Consider the following 20,670-nt stretch of genomic DNA (forward strand, 5'->3'; position numbering starts at 1 on the left):
TATATTATATAATTTTAATATATGTTTTATGGGTATTATTTTTTTCTTATATATATATATCTTTTTATAATTTAACATGTGAATATAATAGGGAGGTCGAAAAATAAGGGAGAAAATCTTGTTTGGCAAAAAAATCAACTTTCAAATAAGAGAATGTCGTAAAAAAATAAATTGTAGTTATTGATTATTTGGTGTGCAAGTCAAGTTAGTCTAGATTTCATCAAATCTTTCTTAATAATATATTTCTCAGAAATTTTCATGTTTACTGTTTTGTTGATACTATTATTGATGTTTATCACCATTAAAGAGACATTTTCAAAAATATATTCTTCATAAAAAATAAAAAGACTCTTACACCCTTGAAAATCGAAATTTTTTTTTGAAATTATTTTTAAAAAATTTATATAATTTTAAGTTTGTATTTATATATTTATTGGAATCATAAATTTCACATTCCAGAAACCATACCACACCTTTCAATTTTAAAACATAAGTCTAGATTAGTTAATCCTATGGTTATAAATGTTTTTTTCTCTCTTTAAAAATGAGAGTAAAAGTGATTACTGTAAACATGAAAAATAGTATTATGAATGTGATATTTTTGACAATTTCTCTATCTTTCTAATTTTCTTGTAGATAAGGATTGTTTATGAAATTAGTAAATAAAAAATAATGTAATTTCTAACTTCTACTGTATTTCAAAAAAACAATTTTGCATAAGTTATATTTTATATGATTGAAGTTTATATATGATTGAAGTTTATATAATAACATATTATGTTCATAATGGTAGGTATCTCTAAGTTTAACAAAGAATCAATCAACTTAGAGCATATTAACATATGTCACGAAAATGAGGTGTAAAAAGAGTTATTATATCTAATCTTTCTATTAACATAAGAAACCAAACATATACATGTTCTTTGTGTGATGATATGATGTCGATGAGAAAATCATAAAGCAAGTTTCATCTTTAGAAAAAGTTAGTCCAAGTGAGAGTTATTGTATTGCTAATATAATTGTATATACAATCGGTCCACTTTAATTTTAATTAGAAGATAATTCGTTTGGTTTACTTATAATAGGTTAAGATTGTTGGTTTAATTTAAGTTGTCTGGTTTTAATGTAACTAACTTGATATGATCCATAAATTAACATACTAACAAATTTGAAATAGTCCAAAATTTAAATGACAACTTTAATGATAGATAAATTTAGGACTCTATTTTAATAGAGTAGATTTTGTAAGGATCTTTTACAAATACATACACAATGAAAACATAACAAATAACATAGGTTATATAATAAAAAAACAAAAGAACTAAAAAAGAGTAAGATATTTGAGAAGTTTTGCGATCTTTACATCTTTGTCGCATTAGAAACATCAATTAATTATCTTTGTTGTGTTATATTGGTCTTAATCCAATTTAGATCTATATATATTTTTCGGTTTAGAATCCAATATATTGATTCAACCGTAAGAAAAAAAATTGAAAAGACCAATTTTCAACGATTGTATGTATATTGCCATACAACAAAAAGATTCTTCCTTCAGTCTTTAGATCCTCTTTTGTATCTCGAATCCATGGCGGTTTTCTTGGAGGACATTTTCTCCATAACAAATGACTTGATTCGAAAATCAACACAATTTGGTTAATTGTTTTTTCATCAATCATAGCTGTAAAATCCATGTCGGAAACTGCAACGTCGTATTGAAAGAAAGAGAGATTAACCTTCAATCCGCTGTAGATGAATTTCTTCTCAAGTAAAGGGAAGAATAAGAGATTAACCTTCGATCACTTAGGCCTAATAAACAACAATCATTAATACAAATAAAACTCAATTCAATAAGAATTTGTGATAAATATAAGCAATTAGTGCCATATATCTCAGATTCCTGACTACACTATAATAGTAACAATGAAATTGTCTAGACAAAACAAAACCAAAGAATGGCAATGCAAGAAGAAACTTTCGTAATTGATCCAAACAGAAACAAACAGTTGGTTTACAAGTAGTAGCAATTCTAAACAAGATCACTATTACATTAACCTATTTAACTATCATATATATAACACTAGGATCGGCCAGCGGAAGTTATTATAAAATATTTTACATGAATTTATATTAACTTATGAAACATTTAAAATTATTATGTATTGAAAATAATATTATAAACAAAAAAATAATGGAAATAATTCTGAGATCATATTGTTATTGTTAATAAATATTTTTGATTTGAATTAAAATGACAACAACTTTCATTATTCTCTATCGTTAAATAATACAATATTAACAAAAATAATTAAGAAAATGTAATAATAGAAATATTCTTATTATTTCTATTTCAATTTGACATATTAAAAATATAAAGTTTATACAAATAATACTATATTTATTTTAAGAAGGTTCAAATTTTTAAAAACATTAACATATTTTTTTTTTCTAAAGAACCTACAGTCCAGTAAGTAATGAGCCTTTGTATTGTTGTCAGTTTGTCACCATATAAATCCGGCTACTCTGTAATAAAACACACAAATCATTATACAGAAAAGATAATGAAAATCAAATTCACGCTCCATAGAAGTTAACTGAGTGTACCTGCCAACCAGCTTCTACGCTGCTAAGATACTTTATTTGATCTGAGGGTTCAATAGCATGTGTTGTAGCCTTTGGCCTGTGGCATTAAAAGATAACGCACACAGCTTGTGATAATACAACTATGTTAAAAGAAAAGAGCAAGATTTTAACCAATCAATCGTTTCCTTACACTAAAGTTAACTTACATTGGTTAGCCGCAGCAATCTGACACTACTCGCTCCGAGTTCCTACGATGAGAGCATATACCCTTCAAAAAACCTTGAACAAGAACAGTTCCACCCTATGATCAAAATTGATTTACACAAAGAGAAGCTTTAGTATCATCATTTCACCAGTAGTATAAAGTTAAAAAAAAAACGAGCTAATAAAACGTATAGCTTCAGTCTCTTACGATGCCAATAAAGAAAAAAACATTCAAATGAAAGAAAAATTCACCAGCTGTTACTTAGAACTTAATCTGATAGAATTGGAGTGAATAAGCAGACATTTCTCAAGTCCTAAGTAGTTACTCTCACTCTAACTTTGATTGGATTGCTGCAAGGGAACAATAAGTACATGAGAAAGAGATGGCGTGCTATCATCAGAGAAGAATCGAGAGAGGCCACCACGAGATTAGTTCCGGAGGTCCGAAATCCGATGGAGTAGACGAACCGAACGAATGCCTTGAAGGAAGGCGGAAGCCATGAGGCAACAAGATCATTATTGCTTCTGTTTACAGCAGATATTGGTCTGATCCGGTTTAGTTCCGGTTGAGCTCCTTTTATCTATACTATCAAAGCAGGATCTTATTGTCTTTTTTACCTTAGCTTGCCTTTTTCTTTACTAACATTGCATGTTTCATTAAGGACAATCAAGTAATATTAATAACACATCTATATTGGGACATTTTTTTCGAATCCAGCCCACTGTCCACATCAGATCTTTCTTGGGCCATTTGGGCCGATTAAGAAATCATATCCAATTCTCACATTTTTTTTTCGTTTGTGCCATTGAATCCAAGTTCAAATATTTTCTTTTTCAATCATTCTTAATTATTTTTTTTCTTTTCTTAATATAATTTAAGCATTCATAAAAAAAATTGATTTTTTTCATTGAAAATTATAAATCTTTATTAAAAGTATATAATTATTTTTATTAAAAATATTAACCACATAATAAAATTAATTTATCAGAGTTATACCAACTTAATTCATTAAAAAATAAAGTTTAATTTTTTTAACATAAATAGTCATTTAAAATGAAACACGATAAATAAAGATAAAAAATTTAAGTCTTTTATAAAATAAAACACAAATATATGAAATATGACATTTACTAAATATTTTGACCATTGAAAAAAAAAAAAAATCCGCGCTTTGAAAACGCGGGTCAAAATCTAGTTTATTCTATTAATACAGAATCACTTCTAACATTTGCCCTCAACTCTCCCTGGGATATTACATCTATTGCCATTGGACCAACTTTTTAAAAAACTGACTTTTTAATAACTGTATCTAACTATTCCTAAACTCACCACGTTCTATTTTTTCTATAACATGATAGCAGTTACTTTTTTTTTCCTTGAGGGCCCACTAGCGGCTCTTTGATTTACAACCGAACGTCGACTCTTTGATATATATATATATATATATCTATGATAACATAAGCCTCGATTTCAATGTAAAAATATAATAATTCAGTATAGTTGCAAACGTTCTATTAAATTTAACTTATTGAAAACACATATATAAAAGTTAAATTTTTGAAATGTTGAAATAAATAAACAAAAAATATATCCGTCATTTCGAATGAGAGAGAGATTTTGAATTTCAAAATGAGAGAGAGAAACGGTCATTATCCCAAACAACCTAAAGCGGGCCAAAATTCGAAATTAGAAAATACGCAACAGCACCCTGTCATCTAACCGTGGTTAGCAGTTACCCATTTATATCGCCACACGTGTCCCATACGAGCCGTTACCCTAAACATGGATGGTTTCCATTTATAAATACAACATCATCCGTTGAGGCTTAGAAATCAATTAACCAGATCTATTCCAAGGAGAGCGTCTTCATACACGCCCTCCGATTTCATCTTCTTCTTCATCGAATCTAAGGCTTTTTCCTCAGATCTCTAAACGAAAATGAGGGAGTGCATCTCGATCCACATCGGTCAAGCTGGTATCCAGGTCGGAAACGCCTGTTGGGAGCTTTACTGCCTCGAACATGGCATTCAGGTTCGCTTCTTCCCTCTCCCTCCCCCTCCTTTAGATCTGATCTGACGTGTTTATATTGCTCTTCGGAATCCGTAGATCTGTTCGACCTAATCGCTTAGACCTATGCTTGAACGAGAGCTTTATTATATATATATATATCGTGGTTTAGATCTGTGCTTGATTGCAACGATTGCTTCGCTATTGATTTGTTTCCGAGTTGTAAAACGTTGTTTGCGATCGGTTTGGTGTCCTTAGATCTGACGTGAGTACGCTTAGTGTTCGACCTAATTGTTTAGATCTGTGCTTGATTTCTATATCCTGTACAATCGCTGTGGCTGATTTGAGATTCTGATCGGTTGATTCGTTCTCGATTTGTAAAATGTTGTTTGCGTTATGGATCCCGTTTACCTTTTGTATGTGTTTACTTACTGATGTGTGTTGTTTTTGGAATCTGGATTGGTACAGCCTGATGGACAGATGCCGAGTGACAAGACCGTTGGCGGAGGTGACGATGCTTTCAACACCTTCTTCAGTGAAACCGGCGCAGGGAAACACGTCCCTCGTGCAGTCTTCGTCGATCTTGAGCCCACTGTGATCGACGAGGTCAGAACCGGTACTTACCGCCAGCTCTTCCACCCTGAGCAGCTCATCAGCGGTAAAGAAGACGCTGCCAACAACTTCGCCCGTGGACATTACACCAGTTAATTTACACTCATCCACCCCTTTTGTTATCTCTCTCTCTCTCTACTGTTTACTAATTGTAATATTTGCTTCAGTTGGGAAGGAGATTGTTGATCTCTGCTTGGACCGTATCAGAAAGCTCGCTGATAACTGTACTGGTCTCCAAGGCTTCCTTGTCTTCAACGCTGTTGGTGGAGGAACTGGGTCTGGTCTTGGGTCTCTTCTCCTGGAGAGGCTCTCTGTGGACTATGGGAAAAAGTCCAAGCTTGGTTTCACTGTTTACCCTTCTCCCCAGGTCTCTACATCTGTCGTTGAGCCTTACAACAGTGTCCTCTCCACTCACTCGCTCTTGGAGCACACTGATGTCTCCATCCTCCTCGACAATGAAGCTATCTATGACATCTGCAGACGTTCCCTGAGCATTGAGAGGCCAACTTACACCAACCTCAACCGTCTTGTCTCTCAGGTATAACAAACAACTCTTTTAACACTAATTATAATAATTGATTACTGATGTGGTTTCGTTTCAGGTGATCTCATCCTTGACTGCTTCTTTGAGGTTCGATGGTGCTTTGAACGTGGATGTTACCGAGTTCCAAACCAATTTGGTCCCATACCCAAGAATCCACTTCATGCTTTCCTCATACGCTCCAGTCATCTCCGCTGAGAAAGCCTTCCACGAGCAGCTCTCAGTCGCTGAGATCACCAACAGCGCCTTCGAGCCAGCTTCCATGATGGCCAAGTGTGACCCACGTCACGGTAAATACATGGCTTGCTGTCTGATGTACCGTGGTGATGTGGTCCCCAAAGACGTGAACGCAGCTGTCGGAACCATCAAGACCAAGCGCACGATCCAGTTCGTTGACTGGTGCCCGACTGGGTTCAAGTGCGGTATCAACTACCAGCCACCGACTGTTGTTCCGGGAGGTGATCTTGCGAAAGTGCAGAGAGCTGTTTGTATGATCTCCAACTCGACGAGTGTTGCTGAGGTCTTCTCGAGGATTGATCACAAGTTTGATCTGATGTACGCCAAGCGTGCTTTTGTTCACTGGTATGTGGGTGAGGGTATGGAAGAGGGAGAGTTCTCTGAGGCTCGTGAGGATCTTGCTGCTTTGGAGAAGGATTATGAGGAGGTTGGGGCTGAAGGTGGTGACGATGAGGATGATGAGGGCGAGGAGTACTGAGAAAGATTGGTTCGTGTGGTTTTCTGTTATCCTCTGTGTTTGCGCTCGAAACACTCTCGTGACGAGTCTTTTGGTTTGCGTTTTCTCATATTGGTCTCTTGTTGTTTGAATCCTATTATGGTTATTACTACCCATCTCTATTTGTGTTTTTAATTCTCCTTCTGTTTCTTATTACTGTCTACAGTATCTAGTTTAGCTGCGATCTCGGTATAAATATCTTAGGCTCAAAAAACAACATAAAGAATCTAAAACTTGAAGTCTAATTTTATTCACTATGAAAATATATTTGATTTAATAGTTTGTCTAGTTGTTTGCCATGTTTTTTATGGTTATGATTTCATGAGAAAGTTTGGCACTTTTTCTACAATGAGGTGAACCCTTTTAAAAAGGTGCAATAATACAGAAGTAAAATTATTATTTTTTACAACCGTAAGGAACAGAGATATATATACTTAGTGCAACAATATATTTAACTACTACTTGGGTGGAGCGGAGAGAACACGTTGTGGTGCTAATTAAGACGAGAATTGATCCCAGAGATCCTCTCATCCTCCAGCAGAGTATATGGATCGATGTAAGGTGGTGGTGAAACCGGAGTTCTGCTTCCATCATGAATGAAATCTGCTCCAAAGTACTTTTGCAATTTTCAAACAAAACAACACAATCAGTCCATAAGTTGAGACAAGAACTTACAAAAAAACACCATAAAACTCATTGACACAATGGGGAAGACAGAAGCAGTTAGTTGTTTGGGAGAATTAAAGAGACTAATAATCTCCACAATGTCTGATCACTAGTTCTTCTTCTTCTTCATTGCAATCGTTAATTCAAGGATAATGAAGAAAAGAACCTTATCAACTTACAAGGTAAAGAGCAGAGAAGGCGCCAAGAGTTAAGACTATCAAGGGCCAAAAACCCAAGAAGAAAGTCCCTCCAATCGTCAGCAAGATCCTAGCACGTGGAATCAATCCCTGCACACAACAAATCAACGAAAAGGATCCCAACTAAACACAATCTCTGACAGTTATTATGAGAAGGAGCTAGTAAATGCCTATATCTCTGACCTCGAGCCCTTCGCTGTTTAAAGCCAAGGATCTCTCTCTCTGGTTTAACAAGCTTTGGTCGAAGGCTGGAGTAGTAGTTGCAGTCGTCCTAGAGCTGTTTCTAGTGTCTTTACCACCGGTTTTGATCTCGTCAACATCTACTTCATAGTCTTGAAGCAACGAAGTAGGAGTCATACCTCTTCTCTTCAACTCTTTCATAAATAAAGATTCTGGTGGTTCTTCACCTACAAAAACATCAACATCAGCAACAACAAAAAGACAATATCAAACTCCAGATTCAATGAACACAGTTATGATACTAAAGCACAGATTAAAGAGCTAATCAACCACAAAAACTCCAATCTTAGAATCAAAACCAACTCTACATAGTCACAGAGAAGAAAGAGATGACCTTTTGACTGGTTATCTCCATTGTTAAGAGCAGATGAATGAACCCTAACACATCGACCAAGACGATGCAAACTTCGAGAATCTGCTAATCTGAAAACCCTTTTTCTAGATTCCAATTTTACTGGAGATTTGCGGCGGGAAATCGACACAGGAGAGGCACAAAGTCTAACAATCTCCAGAGACGAAGCCATCTTTCGTTTTTTTCTTTTACTACTCGATTATCTCTTCAGTTCCCGGAAAGGATCATGTTCAAGAGAAGCTTACACAAATTCAGACGGGAGAGATTCGATTTTTTCTCGGACAAAATGGAAAAAATGTGTCGGAATATTCATAGCAAGTGGTGGGTGGTGAGAGAGAGGGGGTGAAAGTTATCACCTTTATCTATCGCTGCGTATTTTAGCACAAGCACTCTGCGCTTTGCTAAAATGCACCGAAACTCTCGGTGTGTGTCATGACTCATGTGTGGTGTGTGGCTGCTAAATTGCCGCAACGAGGTTGGTAACGTAACGCGAGACTTCACGTCTCGTTTATGTTTCGTCCTTTTTCTCCGAATTATTTGGTCACCAAAATTCCAAAAATCGAAGAGAAAAATCATTCATATTTATTTAGTTGATGCCAATGTGTAATGTACCATCTATCACATGTTTGTTTCAATAATACATACTGTCACTTTCGGGTACGTTTATTAAAGATTCCACCAACAAACAACACAAGATTTCGAAATTTATCCTTGTACTCTCCTTTTAAGTCAAAATTGCTAAAGGATAAAAGCTTAAACAATAAGTTTTAGTTAATACTAGCTAATGTATACTAGTATATCACAGGTAAATAAACTTGTACTAGGTGGTTGTCCACGATTTCACGGGTATAATCGTATAAAAATTATACATATATTTATAATTTTTTAATTTTAAATAATAATTATAACTATTAAAAGTAACTTTTTAAATTTAAATAGTTTGAAAATTAAAAGTCTTAATATTATATACTTAGGAGAGTTTTGAGATATAGTTATAATTCTATATATTCCTAAGTTTCCAAAAGTCTTTTTATGACATAATTAATAAAAAGCTAAAGATTAATGAACAAAAAATTATTTCATAACATTTTATTTTTTTTGTCTACCACGTTGTTTTACATATATAGATGCAAAATTACGTAGATGCAAAAAAAAATGATACAAAATTACAAAGTTTTCATAATTTTGTCAAATCACAAATTACTTTTCTCACACATTTTATATTTAGTGTTTACCATAAAACTCAGAATTGGTTAAATTCTCTTCAATCAACATACTATCTTATCAAACATTGATTCGTTTGACTAAGATTATCATTAAAAGTAATTACATTTTAGATCTTTTAAATGTATTATTTTCATTTTCATAAATTTACTGTAATACAAACTTATTTTAATTATATATCAGAAAAATCATATCTAATTTTTAATAATGTGATGTAATTATTTTGACATATATATATCAATGTGAGATTCAATGAATTTATTACATCGAAATAACAAGTTTCTATTTTATAAAATTTGTTAGAACTTTGTTTCATACATTGTAAAAGAAATAATCTAATGTTCTGATTTTTTCGATTTTATATTATATGAAATAAATTAATTTATTATTATTATTATTTTAAACGACTTACCATATAATTTTTTTGTTTTAAAAAATAAAAGAAATTTCATCATTTGTGAAAGAACTCAATTATACTATCAACATTTTTCATTGAAAATAATTAAAAAAATTTAAAACTATATATTTGACTATTTTTGCATTCATTGAACACAGTTTTAATATATATATATAGTGAGTGAGTATAAGAAATATTATTAGGTTTAGCTTAATTCATCTGCAATATATGATTTTATTGTACACTATAAATTTACTGTTATAAAAACCTATTTTAATTAAATATATATCAGAAAAACATATCTAATTTTTAATAATGTGATGTAATTATTTTGATATATATATATCAATGTGAGATTCAATAAATTTATTACATCGAAATAACAAGTTTTCAATTATTTTGACATATATATCAATGTTTTCAATTATAATTATTATTGATATAAATATGTTTAAAATCGTTTATTTAATTGACATCTCAATTAATATATAGGAGGAACTTTATTTATATAAATAATATATATGCTTTTATAAAGTTTTTAAAATTGCGAAAATTGATTTCATAGAATATGTTAATATTTTTGATTCTTTCAAAAAACAGTATCAATAATTTATAAAGCATTTATAGACTTTAAAATTTTTTAATAGTTACTATAAAATTATATACGAACATAATTCATTATGTAAAATATAAAACTATTGTACTTATTTTATACAAACTATTTGTTCATTATATTATATATTTTATCAATATTAAAAAATAATTAATCAAACATTATTAATCTTTTTATAATTTCAATAGTTAGTTACCATAAGTTATTATCTGCAATATTCTATAGATGATTTGGTAAGTGATATTTATTGCTTATAAACTTATCATTAATTTTAGATCTAACTAAAGTAAATTAAAATTAAAAATCATCGACTAATCAAATTATAACAATTTTCTGAAACTTCACCAGTGATCGACACATAAGCGGAAGTCAATTAAGTGACTTATCATTTAATATGTAGGAGGATATAGGAGGATGAGGATTTTTTATTTTTATAAATGATATATATGCTTTTATAAATAATTTCAAACTTAATAAAATTGATATCATAAAATATGATCAATATATATTTTTTTCAAAAAACATTATTATTAATTTATAAAGCATTTGTAGCTTTGAAAGATTTTAATAGTTATCATAAAATTATATACGAATATAATTCATTATGTAAAATAGAAAACTATTTTACTTATTTTATATAAAATATTTGTTCATTATATTATATATTTTATGAATATTAAAAACTAATTAATCAAACATTATTAATCTTTCTATAATTTCAATAGTTAGTTACCATAAGTTATTATCTGCAATATTCTATAGATTATTTGGTAAGTGATATTTATTGCTTATAAACTTATCATCAATTTTAGATCTAACCAATGTTTTGAAACCCAACCCGGACCCGCGGTTGAACCGGTAAACCCGGTGACCCAGAAAAAATTCGGTTTGGGTTTTGTGAAAAACCCAATATTTAGAAACCTGCAAAACCCTGCAAAAACCTAGTAAAACTCGGAACCCGATACCGGTTGAACCACCGGTAGAACCAATAAATAAATTTTACTTCTTTTTTTAGTTTTTAATTATGTTTTTAGATTATTCTAAATTTCCAATTAAGAATTAGGTGCTCACAAAAAAAAGTTAGGTTTTCCCTTTTCAGTTTTATATTTGTGATATTTAGATTTTGATGAAAATCTCACTATGCTACATGAAAAAAATGAAGTGAACGATGATAGAGAGAACCAAAATTAGTTGATGTGATTTGATGTTAGTTTATTTACGTTATTGACAATTTATTACAATGATATTTTAATTTTTGTTTATTTTGCATATGAAATTTAATTTATTATTCATATTAGACATTTAAATATTTATAAATTTTATGTCTTGATTGTTTTAGATGTCATAAATCTTACCTTATTCGAGAAAATTTTAAGTAGTCTATACTATACTATTTTTTGACATTTTGTATGTCAAATGAAAATGAAAATATAAAAACTAAATTTAAATATTTTCTAAATGTTTTTAAACATAAAATATATACATATCCAAACTATTATTTTATATTTTAAAATTTTTTAGAAAATATTAAAATTTAGTTTCTATATTTTTATTTAAATAACTGATATATTATTATATAATAAAATTAATTTATTTATTAACCCGTAGTCGATCCAGTGACCCAATAACCCGATAAGTCATCCGGTTCAGTGTCCGGGTCGGGTTTAAAAACATTGGATCTAACTTAAATAAATTAAAATTAAAAATCTTCGACCAATCATATTATAACAATTTTCTGAAACTTCACTAGTGATCCACACATAAGTGAAAGTCAATTAAGTGACTTATCATTTAATATGTAGGAGGATTCTCTTTAAAAATAAGAAAAAATATTTTAAAAACATACTTAATTAAATGATACATATTTTCTAAACTAAAGAAACAACACAAACTTTTAAAATTTAAAATTTATTTTATGATATTTTAAGTTAGGAGTCAAACAAGAAATTCAATACTCCATAAAAGATCTTTTTGAATGATGAATGTATTTCTTGAACAATAATATCAATGTTTCGATAAATTTATATAATACATAAGAGGTTCCTTCTATAGTGCGGATGAGTCAGAGATATATAGCAGTAAGTAAATGACAAACGGAGTTTGTTAACGAGGTATGTTTCCTATTTTCCGGGACATTGTCCATTATTCGAATTCACTAGAATGAGAAAGCAAATTACAACCAATTCGCAAACGCGTAATACAAGCACAACCCTCTTGAATCACCGCTCTCTTCTATAACATGAACTCTTCAAGGTTAACCAACCTTGAGCTAAACTCCCCCAGAGTCTAGGCTTCAACCTCCAAGTCTCTGAAGGTACGTCACCAAGTACTTCACCCAAGTACGTCACCGAGTACGTCAGAACCTAACGCACGGATACCAACGAGCACGCCAACACCAGCGTACAGATTGATCACCACACCACAACGGACAACTCCGCAACACGTAACGCCAGCACCAACGTCACAACACCAAGTACAACAGAACACTTCGTCAGACACTACGTCAGACACTCCGTCAGACACTCACCAAGAACACAATGAAACTTTCTCTCGCTTTAATCTTTGGGTGCTGTTTTTCTCATAAGGGCACGTCCCTCCTTATATATAAACCGCAGACTTGCTCTCCAAGTTTATTAAATGCACCTTAATGAACTTCCATTCCCATATAAGGAAACTTTCTATTTCTCTCCAAGTAACACTTCTTCTCCAAGCAAAGTCTCTTTGCTTAATGGAAAACGTCATTTGTCTTCAACAAGATATTCTCTTTCCTTTTCCAATCTCCACTTACACACGCAATCACCTTAGACAATCTCCTTGTAAGCAACTTCTCCACTCGACGTCCTGCCGTATGTCTTGACACGCGTCTTGACACACCTTCTGATGTACATCACGAACTACATCTGAACCTCTCTGGAAATATCATCTACAATCTCCCCCTTTTTTATTATGCATATGTGAACTCAACAACTCATGCATGAAGCAGCATCTTCAATCTTCCCCTTTGAGTCACATCATGGTCAAAAACTAATATGAAGATGATCGCCATCCTCCATACTGAGGATAGAAACTCATTCCACCATCTCCATAATGACCAGATCTTCCAGACCACGTATCCATGAGCCTTATCCCTCCATGATTAGCTTTATGACCAGAATTAAGCCCACCACACTGAACATGACCTTCAGCTTCACAATAACATACTGGATTATGAAACCTCATACCATATGTTTGCTTCATCTGATGTTTCTCCCTCAACAGCTTGAAACACCTTGGCCTAATATGACCACGAACTCCACAATGATGACAAACAGGAACACAAGCTCGTCGAGGTGCACTCTGCACTTCTAGAGTTTTCCTTGTAGCAGTTGCACCCCTTGCAGCAGTCGCTGTCGCAGCCCTTGCAGCAGTCGCTGTCGCAGCCCTTGCAGCAGTTACTTCACCAGTCCTTGGACAGTCACAGTAGAAGCCTTTATTGCAGTCGCAGTAGCAGTCGCAACCTTCACATCATCAGTAGCAGCTTTACCATCTGTTACAGTTCCTCTTGAACTCTTAACAGCTGGTTTTGTAGCATATGTCGCTACGTTCTCTCGCTACGTTCTCTGTTGTACCAGTAGACACAAAAACACATTCACCTTTAGAAGATTTACCCTTGAACCCGAGACCACACCGATCACTTTGCCCAATGCTGAGAAGATGATCCAACTGATCTGTACCAGTATTAAGCATCCTCAGACCTTTCTGAGTTTCTTCAAGTTGAACTCTAGCTTGTCTTGCTTCTTCTTCTTCTTTCACTGAAGCATGTTTCAAAGCTTCACCAATCTGAGCCTCTAGCTTGACTTTCTCCTTAGCCAAAATAGAATTATCCTCAACCATTGTGCATACAATGTCTCATACTTTTTAGCCAGATCGAAACCCTTAGCATCATCCTCACTTCCAGCAGCATCATCATCTCCACGTGTAGACCCTGACACAGATGATGACACAGACGATGACACAGATTCCACCGCAGACTTCTTCACAGAACCCAAGGTTGTAAACGCCATAAAGTTCTTCAGATTCTCACCATGATCTGAATCAGTATCAGAGTCACTCTTATTATTCCTCTTCTTATCGTGCCTCTGCAAATTTGGACATTCCAACCGAGCATGTCCAATCCCATTGCACTCATAGCATCGTAGCTTTGATGGTGATCTTCTCGAACCACCTCTTTTTCCATTGTCTCTTATGTCTCACTGTTGCTTCAGATACTCAGCAAGATTTCTTGACAGCATCGCCATAGAATCTTCAGAAGGTGAGACTTTAAAAACAACACCAATAGGATCTTCCGTCTCCTTATCCTTATCCTTCTTCTTATCTTTATCTCCATACAGCTTGCTCAACTCAAAGGCTTGGAGAATCCCAACAAACTCATCAAAAGCCATTTCATCCAGATTATGAGCTACTTCTACAACAAAAATCTTTGACTCAAACTTCACTAGCAGCGACCTCTTCAATTTCTTCACCAGCTTCTTGTCCTTGAACTGCTTCCCAAGCGCAAAGCACTCATTAGATATGTCACACAACTTGGCACTAAACTGAGCCACAATTTCTTCTTCATCCATCCTTAGATTTTCAAATCTAGATGCTAACATATCCAGCTTGGTTCGCTTGACACTTGAAGTCTCAAACATGTTCTCCAATGTCTTCCACACCTTATGAGCTGACACACATTGAGAAATCAGCTTGAAGTAGCTCGCATCAATAGCATTGTAGATCGCTGTCTTCACCTTAGAATTGAAGCTTGAAGCCTTCTTCTCTGCAGCAGTCCACTTCTCTATCGGCTTAAGAACTTCAACCTTCTCATCATCAAGTATCACATGAGGACTCCAACCATTCTCAATTATACTCCAACACTCTTCATCAAGACCACTAATGAAGGCTTGCATACGGAACTTCCAATATCCATAATTAGATGAATCAAGCCTCGGTATCCCTCCATCAAGACGGGTTTCCAAACTCTGTCGTACTTCCTGACGCAGTCTCTGTCACTCACCCTGATATACTCGAAACTAGTCGTTAACTCTATCGAGCCCCGCTCTGATACCACTTGTAAGTGTTGATGAGTCAGAGATATATAGCAGTAAGTAAATGACACACAGAGTTTGTTAACGAGGTTCGTTTCCTATTCCCCGAGACCTTGTCCAGTATTCGAATTCACTAGAATGAGAAAGCAAATTACAACCAATTCGCAAACGCGTAATACAAGCACAACCCTCTTGAATCACCGCTCTCTTCTATAACATGAACTCTTCAATGTTAACCAACCTTGAGCCAAACTCCCCCTGATTCTAGGCTTCAACCTCCAAGTCTCTGAAGGTACGTCACCAAGTACTTCACCCAAGTACGTCACTGAGTACGTCAGAACTTTACGCACACCAAGGATACCAACGAGCACGCCAACACTAACGTACATATTGATCACCACACCACAACGGACAACTCCACTACACGTAACGCCAGCACCAACGTCACAACACCAAGTACAACGGAACACTCCGCCAGACACTACGTCAGACACTCCGTCAAACACTCACCAAGAACACAATGAAACTTTCTCTCACTTTAATCTTTGGGTGCTGTTTTTCTCATAAGGGCACATCCCTCCTTATATATAAACCGTAGACTTGCTCTCCAAGTTCATTAAATACACCTTAATGAACTTCCATTCCCATATAAAAAAACTTCTTATTCCTCTCCAAGTAACACTTTTTCTCCAATCAAAGCCTCATTGTTTAATGGAAAAAGTCATTTGTCTTCAACAAGATATTTTTCTTTCCGTTGTCAAAAAAAAAAAGATATTCTCTTTCTTTTTCCAATCTCAACTTACACACGCAATCACCTTAGACAATCTCTTGTAAGCAACTTCTTCACTCGACGTCCTGTCGTACATCTTGACATACGTCTTGACATACCTTCTGATGTACATCACGAACTACATCAGAATCTCTCTGGAAATATCATCTACACCTTCTTTCTCTTCTTTCTTTCTTGTTGGTTCATAAAATACCTTAGGAGGTGAAAAATGACATAATTCAAATGAAAAATATAAATGTAAAGAATGTGACACATCCATTATTCTACCACCCTACATATAAACGGAGTCCTATACGACTTGATTTGGCGTTTGAAACAAGCATAATCAGCTTTAAATCCAACAAGTATATGTGGATAACATTATAGCTAATTACCTTTTTCAGGAAACTTCTCTCTATTCATAGACGCCTCAAAACAATATTCTCCAAAATCAATATGCATGATATGGAAAGATGGGCGTGTTAGGTTTATGCTTGGGGCTATCTTCTCAATGTTGAATTGGCCAAACTTAGATACATTCATCAATAAGTCCAGAATTGAATATGTTTAAATCATCGTCGAGTAAAGGGAGATCTGGAAAAGGCAAATACTAAAACAATCCCAATAAACTTATAAAACATGTTGTTTATCCATTATTATCGTTATATTTTACTAATTAAAAAAGTTTTATTTTACTAACTAGTTTAATTCTTCTATTGAAATATAATTCAGATAATAATTGTGGTGTAATGTTGGGGCTATAAGCATCGGTGAGAGGTAATTTTGAGTCACATGCTAAATTTGTTTTGAAATTGTAGATATATATTGAAAACATTTGCAACTAAACTTAAATTAACTGAAGATAGGGAAATAGACACTATACTAAGAATATAATTATTAACTACTAGTCATTAATCGTTAAATGATAGTTTGGCCGAGTGGTCTAAGGCGCCAGATTTAGGCTCTGGTCCGAAAGGGCGTGGGTTCAAATACCACAGCTGTCATAACATTTTGATTTTTGTGTTGATCGTCGTTAGTGACCAAACCACTGATTTCTTGCACATCACTCAAGTCAAACCTAATTACACATCGATATATGAAAAACAAGGTACTTTAAAACTTTTATTACGGCCTATGTTATTTCCTCATTGAATGTTTTTTTTTTTTTTTTGTAACAGCTCATTGAATGTTTCAAAATCTTAAAACAAGAACTCTATATATATAGACTAATATTTTTTCGAACAACAATGTTACAATTTTATTCCTTTTAAATATTTTTCATTGTTTTTGATTGATTTCTTTATTCTTTATTCTTTAATTTTGATTTTCTTTGTCTTCACCTTTTTTTTATTAGCAAGATAATCTATTCATCACAACCATTGATCTCCACCATCCAACTCTTCTTATCTTCAACAATGCCCATCTGAATATTGGTTAACATCAAGTGAAGCTTGGTAGATAATGCTTCTTCTCCTGTCCTGTATTTTATCCTGCGGTCAAAAATAGATATGAACAAAAATCAAACATTAAGTAACCCTAGAGTTGGAAAGATTGAAGAACTAATGAAAGGGTATTGTAAGTTATATCATCAAAAACTATTTACTTCTTGTCATGAAAGGTCACGGTTTCAACAGCTTTGACGACCATTGCAGTCCCTGTGCAGAAAACTTCTTCTGCCTCTAATAGCTCCTCCACTGAAACATCACGTTCTTGAACCTGTGGTACATTTTGAAATAACAATCCATGAATCTTGAATACGCGAATACTTGATAGTGTATTATATATAATATATATAGAGAGTTGGAACCTGGTAGCCGATATCACGTGCTAGTTCGCTTATGCTTTTCCTTGTGATTCCTGGTAAAATGGTTCCTGAAGTTGGTGGAGTAGAGACAATATTTCCCTATAAAAACCGTTGATTACTAATGAGCTTATGCACAAGTATAATCTAAAGGTTGGGAACTTATATATATATATATTAGTTTTGAATGTTCTTTACCTTGGTAATGAAGATATTACATGTAGAAACCTCTTCAATGTTTCTGCCAGTTGCTGCGTCCAGGAACAAGATATCAGAGAAACCTGATGATTTTGCTTCGAACAAAGGTTTCACAACCTTTTTCAGCAAGAAAAGAAAACTGATTAGATATGTAAAGAGGAAAATAAAAAAATCACTCCATTAATAACTTGGCGCCTTATGTATTTATTTCTGATGTTTCTTACTGGAGAATAATTTGTGCAGCTCTTCACACCGCCAGTTCCACCAGTATGGGCACGGCGATACGTATGATCAACTATAAGGTTCAAGCCTGAGCTTGCCTACAAAGTTAACAGTCTCAGTTTGTAAGTGCTATAGCCTATAGTCAGGCCCGGCTTAATTTTTGAGTGGGCCTTGTGCAAGTTCTAACTTTTCAGAAGAGTAATTTGCAAAATAGAACCCTAATTCTACAAATTTGGACCTTAAATTCTAACTAAATTTATCTTAATTTTTGGTGGACTCTGTGCAAATGTGTCTTGTGCACATGGCAAGAGCCGGCACTCCCTATAGTGCATATGGTTCCACAAAAAGAATAACTTTATCGATGTTTAGAGTCCATTTTTGTTCCTTACACTATTTACCAATTCATTTCTATTTTTTCTTCTATAATAGAGGTCCTCTAAAATAAAGATGGGTGTTGACTCCAATGTGTTTTTCTATAATAGAAAAATGTTATATTTTCAAAATGAGTTGGGTTGAATTCTCTTGCAAAATATTATTTTTGTTTCAAAATGATGTATATTTTAGATTTTTCACACATATTAATAAAATATATTACGTTTGAGTATTAAATTCATGTTATTTTATTATATATTTCCTATAATTCTAAACCAAAAAGAATTTAGTAAATGCAATTTTTTTTAAAGTTTACAATTAATGATTATTAATTGACTGAAAATGCATTAAAAATATTAAACATGTATCTTTTTTAAACAATTTTTTTTCTAAAACATTCATAAAGATGGAACAGAGAGAAGATTTACATATATTCGATAAACATTTAGCTGTTAGAACTGATCAACATTTATTCGATCAGTTGTTAGAGGGAGTTTGCTACACAGAGTATTTGAATAACAAAAAGCCTCACCGTATGGTAATTTCCAACAGGAGATGCGTACATGAGGAATGTATATTCAGGTGCTGAAGCTATTCCAAGGACAGCACCAGTACCTATGAGTAGAGGCCTAATATACAAAGATCCTTTACCAGGAGGAGGAACCTATAGCCCAAAAACCGTAAAACACTTTAGCTACATATAAAGATCAATATTAACAAGTGGTTTTATGGAAATAGAGAGCTTAGTTACCCATTTCTTGTTGGCAAGCACAGTTTTCTTAACTGCTTGGACGAACTGGTCGGAAGAAGGAGATGTCATACAAAGCCTGTCTGCACCAGTTTGCATACGAAAAGCGTTTTGGTCAGGCCGGAAGAGTGTGATCCGTCCGTCTTCAGTCCTGTAAGCCTTGAGCCCTTCAAATAGTCCCTACAAATTACACAAAGCCAATCAAGTTAAATGATTTCTCTCAAGACTATTATGTGAACACTAACACTACAATGTTTTGCTTATAGAAGAATTTAATAAGATAAAAATGAACATAACCGAGTTCATAAGGAAAATATGTGAAAACGAAAGTTTTAACTTTGATTAAAGGGTTTACTTCTTATATTTAATTATTTATTGAGGGAGAACAAAAACCTGGCCATAGTTGAGAATCCCAGCACAAGGGCTAATTGGAATGTCCCCATAAGGAACAATCTCTCCTTCTGAAAAGCTCTCTCCTTGTTTGCATTTCGACATATACATATAATCTGTTGGGATCAGAGAGAATCCAAGCTCTTCCCAGTTCACGTTCGCATATTTTTCATTTGCTTCACTGTATTAATGCATGCCACAGAAAAAGGAGTTTTCAATAACTAGAAAAGGGGATGTTAGATGAACATGGGAACCTCAAATCAGGACTCTTTTGACTAAAGAAAGGTTCTGTGAAATATAAAAGAATTCAGTTTTATAAAAAAGATGATGATAGCTTCGAACCTTGTGAGAAGAGGTACTGATGAAGAATGGGGCACAGAAGGAGCCATTTTGGATAGATGAAGACAAAGAGAGCAAGAAGGGGTTCCCAGCTTTGGAGGGTTGATGTTCTTTGAGAATGACTTAACAGTTAACACTTGTTTTTTTATAGGGATAATAACAAACAAACCCTTGGAATCCCATTCGCTTGTTTGGTACACAAATTCCATCCGTCATTTTAAAAATATTTTTAAAGACTAAAAGATTTATAGTTGACAAACAAAAAGCTTACGGTCAAGGGCTAGATTAGAAGCAATAGGTGAAGGAAGAGGCATGTGCTTTCCGCGGAGTATACGAAAACACACGCGCGCCTGTAATTATTGTGTACACAAATGCCTGAATTGATAATACACGCTTGTAAT

At 33.6% G+C, this 20,670-nt stretch overlaps 4 protein-coding genes and 1 non-coding gene across 5 annotated transcripts; 2 read left to right on the forward strand and 3 right to left on the reverse strand.

Moving 5' to 3' along the window:
* The first annotated feature begins 4,552 nt into the window (after positions 1 to 4,552).
* On the forward strand, positions 4,553 to 6,813 carry LOC106385711 (tubulin alpha-2 chain). Its single transcript, XM_013825609.3, has 4 exons — positions 4,553 to 4,816; positions 5,261 to 5,495; positions 5,572 to 5,942; positions 6,007 to 6,813. The coding sequence occupies exons 1-4, from the start codon at positions 4,724 to 4,726 to the stop codon at positions 6,658 to 6,660; spliced, it is 1,353 nt and encodes a 450-aa protein (XP_013681063.1). The 5' UTR covers positions 4,553 to 4,723; the 3' UTR covers positions 6,661 to 6,813.
* A 214-nt stretch (positions 6,814 to 7,027) lies between these two features.
* On the reverse strand, positions 7,028 to 8,683 carry BNAC03G68430D. Its single transcript, XM_013825610.3, has 4 exons — positions 8,116 to 8,683; positions 7,725 to 7,948; positions 7,524 to 7,631; positions 7,028 to 7,294 (listed from the first exon to the last, which is right to left on the reverse strand). Exons 1-4 carry the CDS (start codon positions 8,303 to 8,305, stop codon positions 7,172 to 7,174), a joined length of 645 nt encoding a protein of 214 aa, XP_013681064.1. The 5' UTR covers positions 8,306 to 8,683; the 3' UTR covers positions 7,028 to 7,171.
* A 4,708-nt stretch (positions 8,684 to 13,391) lies between these two features.
* On the reverse strand, positions 13,392 to 14,583 carry LOC106383412. The gene is made up of 4 exons (XM_013823520.1): positions 14,572 to 14,583; positions 14,270 to 14,485; positions 13,976 to 14,210; positions 13,392 to 13,864 (listed from the first exon to the last, which is right to left on the reverse strand). The coding sequence occupies exons 1-4, from the start codon at positions 14,581 to 14,583 to the stop codon at positions 13,392 to 13,394; spliced, it is 936 nt and encodes a 311-aa protein (XP_013678974.1).
* A 2,540-nt stretch (positions 14,584 to 17,123) lies between these two features.
* On the forward strand, positions 17,124 to 17,203 carry TRNAL-UAG. The gene has a single exon. It is a non-coding gene; the product is annotated as a tRNA-Leu (tRNA).
* A 346-nt stretch (positions 17,204 to 17,549) lies between these two features.
* Positions 17,550 to 20,484, reverse strand: LOC106385095 (putative branched-chain-amino-acid aminotransferase 7). Its single transcript, XM_013825052.3, has 9 exons — positions 20,273 to 20,484; positions 19,934 to 20,111; positions 19,544 to 19,720; positions 19,325 to 19,456; positions 18,423 to 18,518; positions 18,199 to 18,315; positions 18,007 to 18,102; positions 17,803 to 17,915; positions 17,550 to 17,689 (listed from the first exon to the last, which is right to left on the reverse strand). Exons 1-9 carry the CDS (start codon positions 20,476 to 20,478, stop codon positions 17,563 to 17,565), a joined length of 1,242 nt encoding a protein of 413 aa, XP_013680506.2. The 5' UTR covers positions 20,479 to 20,484; the 3' UTR covers positions 17,550 to 17,562.
* Positions 20,485 to 20,670: the final 186 nt, after the last annotated feature.

The sequence above is a fragment of the Brassica napus genome, chromosome C3, assembly GCF_020379485.1.
Source record: "Brassica napus cultivar Da-Ae chromosome C3, Da-Ae, whole genome shotgun sequence".
Lineage (NCBI taxonomy): Eukaryota > Viridiplantae > Streptophyta > Magnoliopsida > Brassicales > Brassicaceae > Brassica > Brassica napus.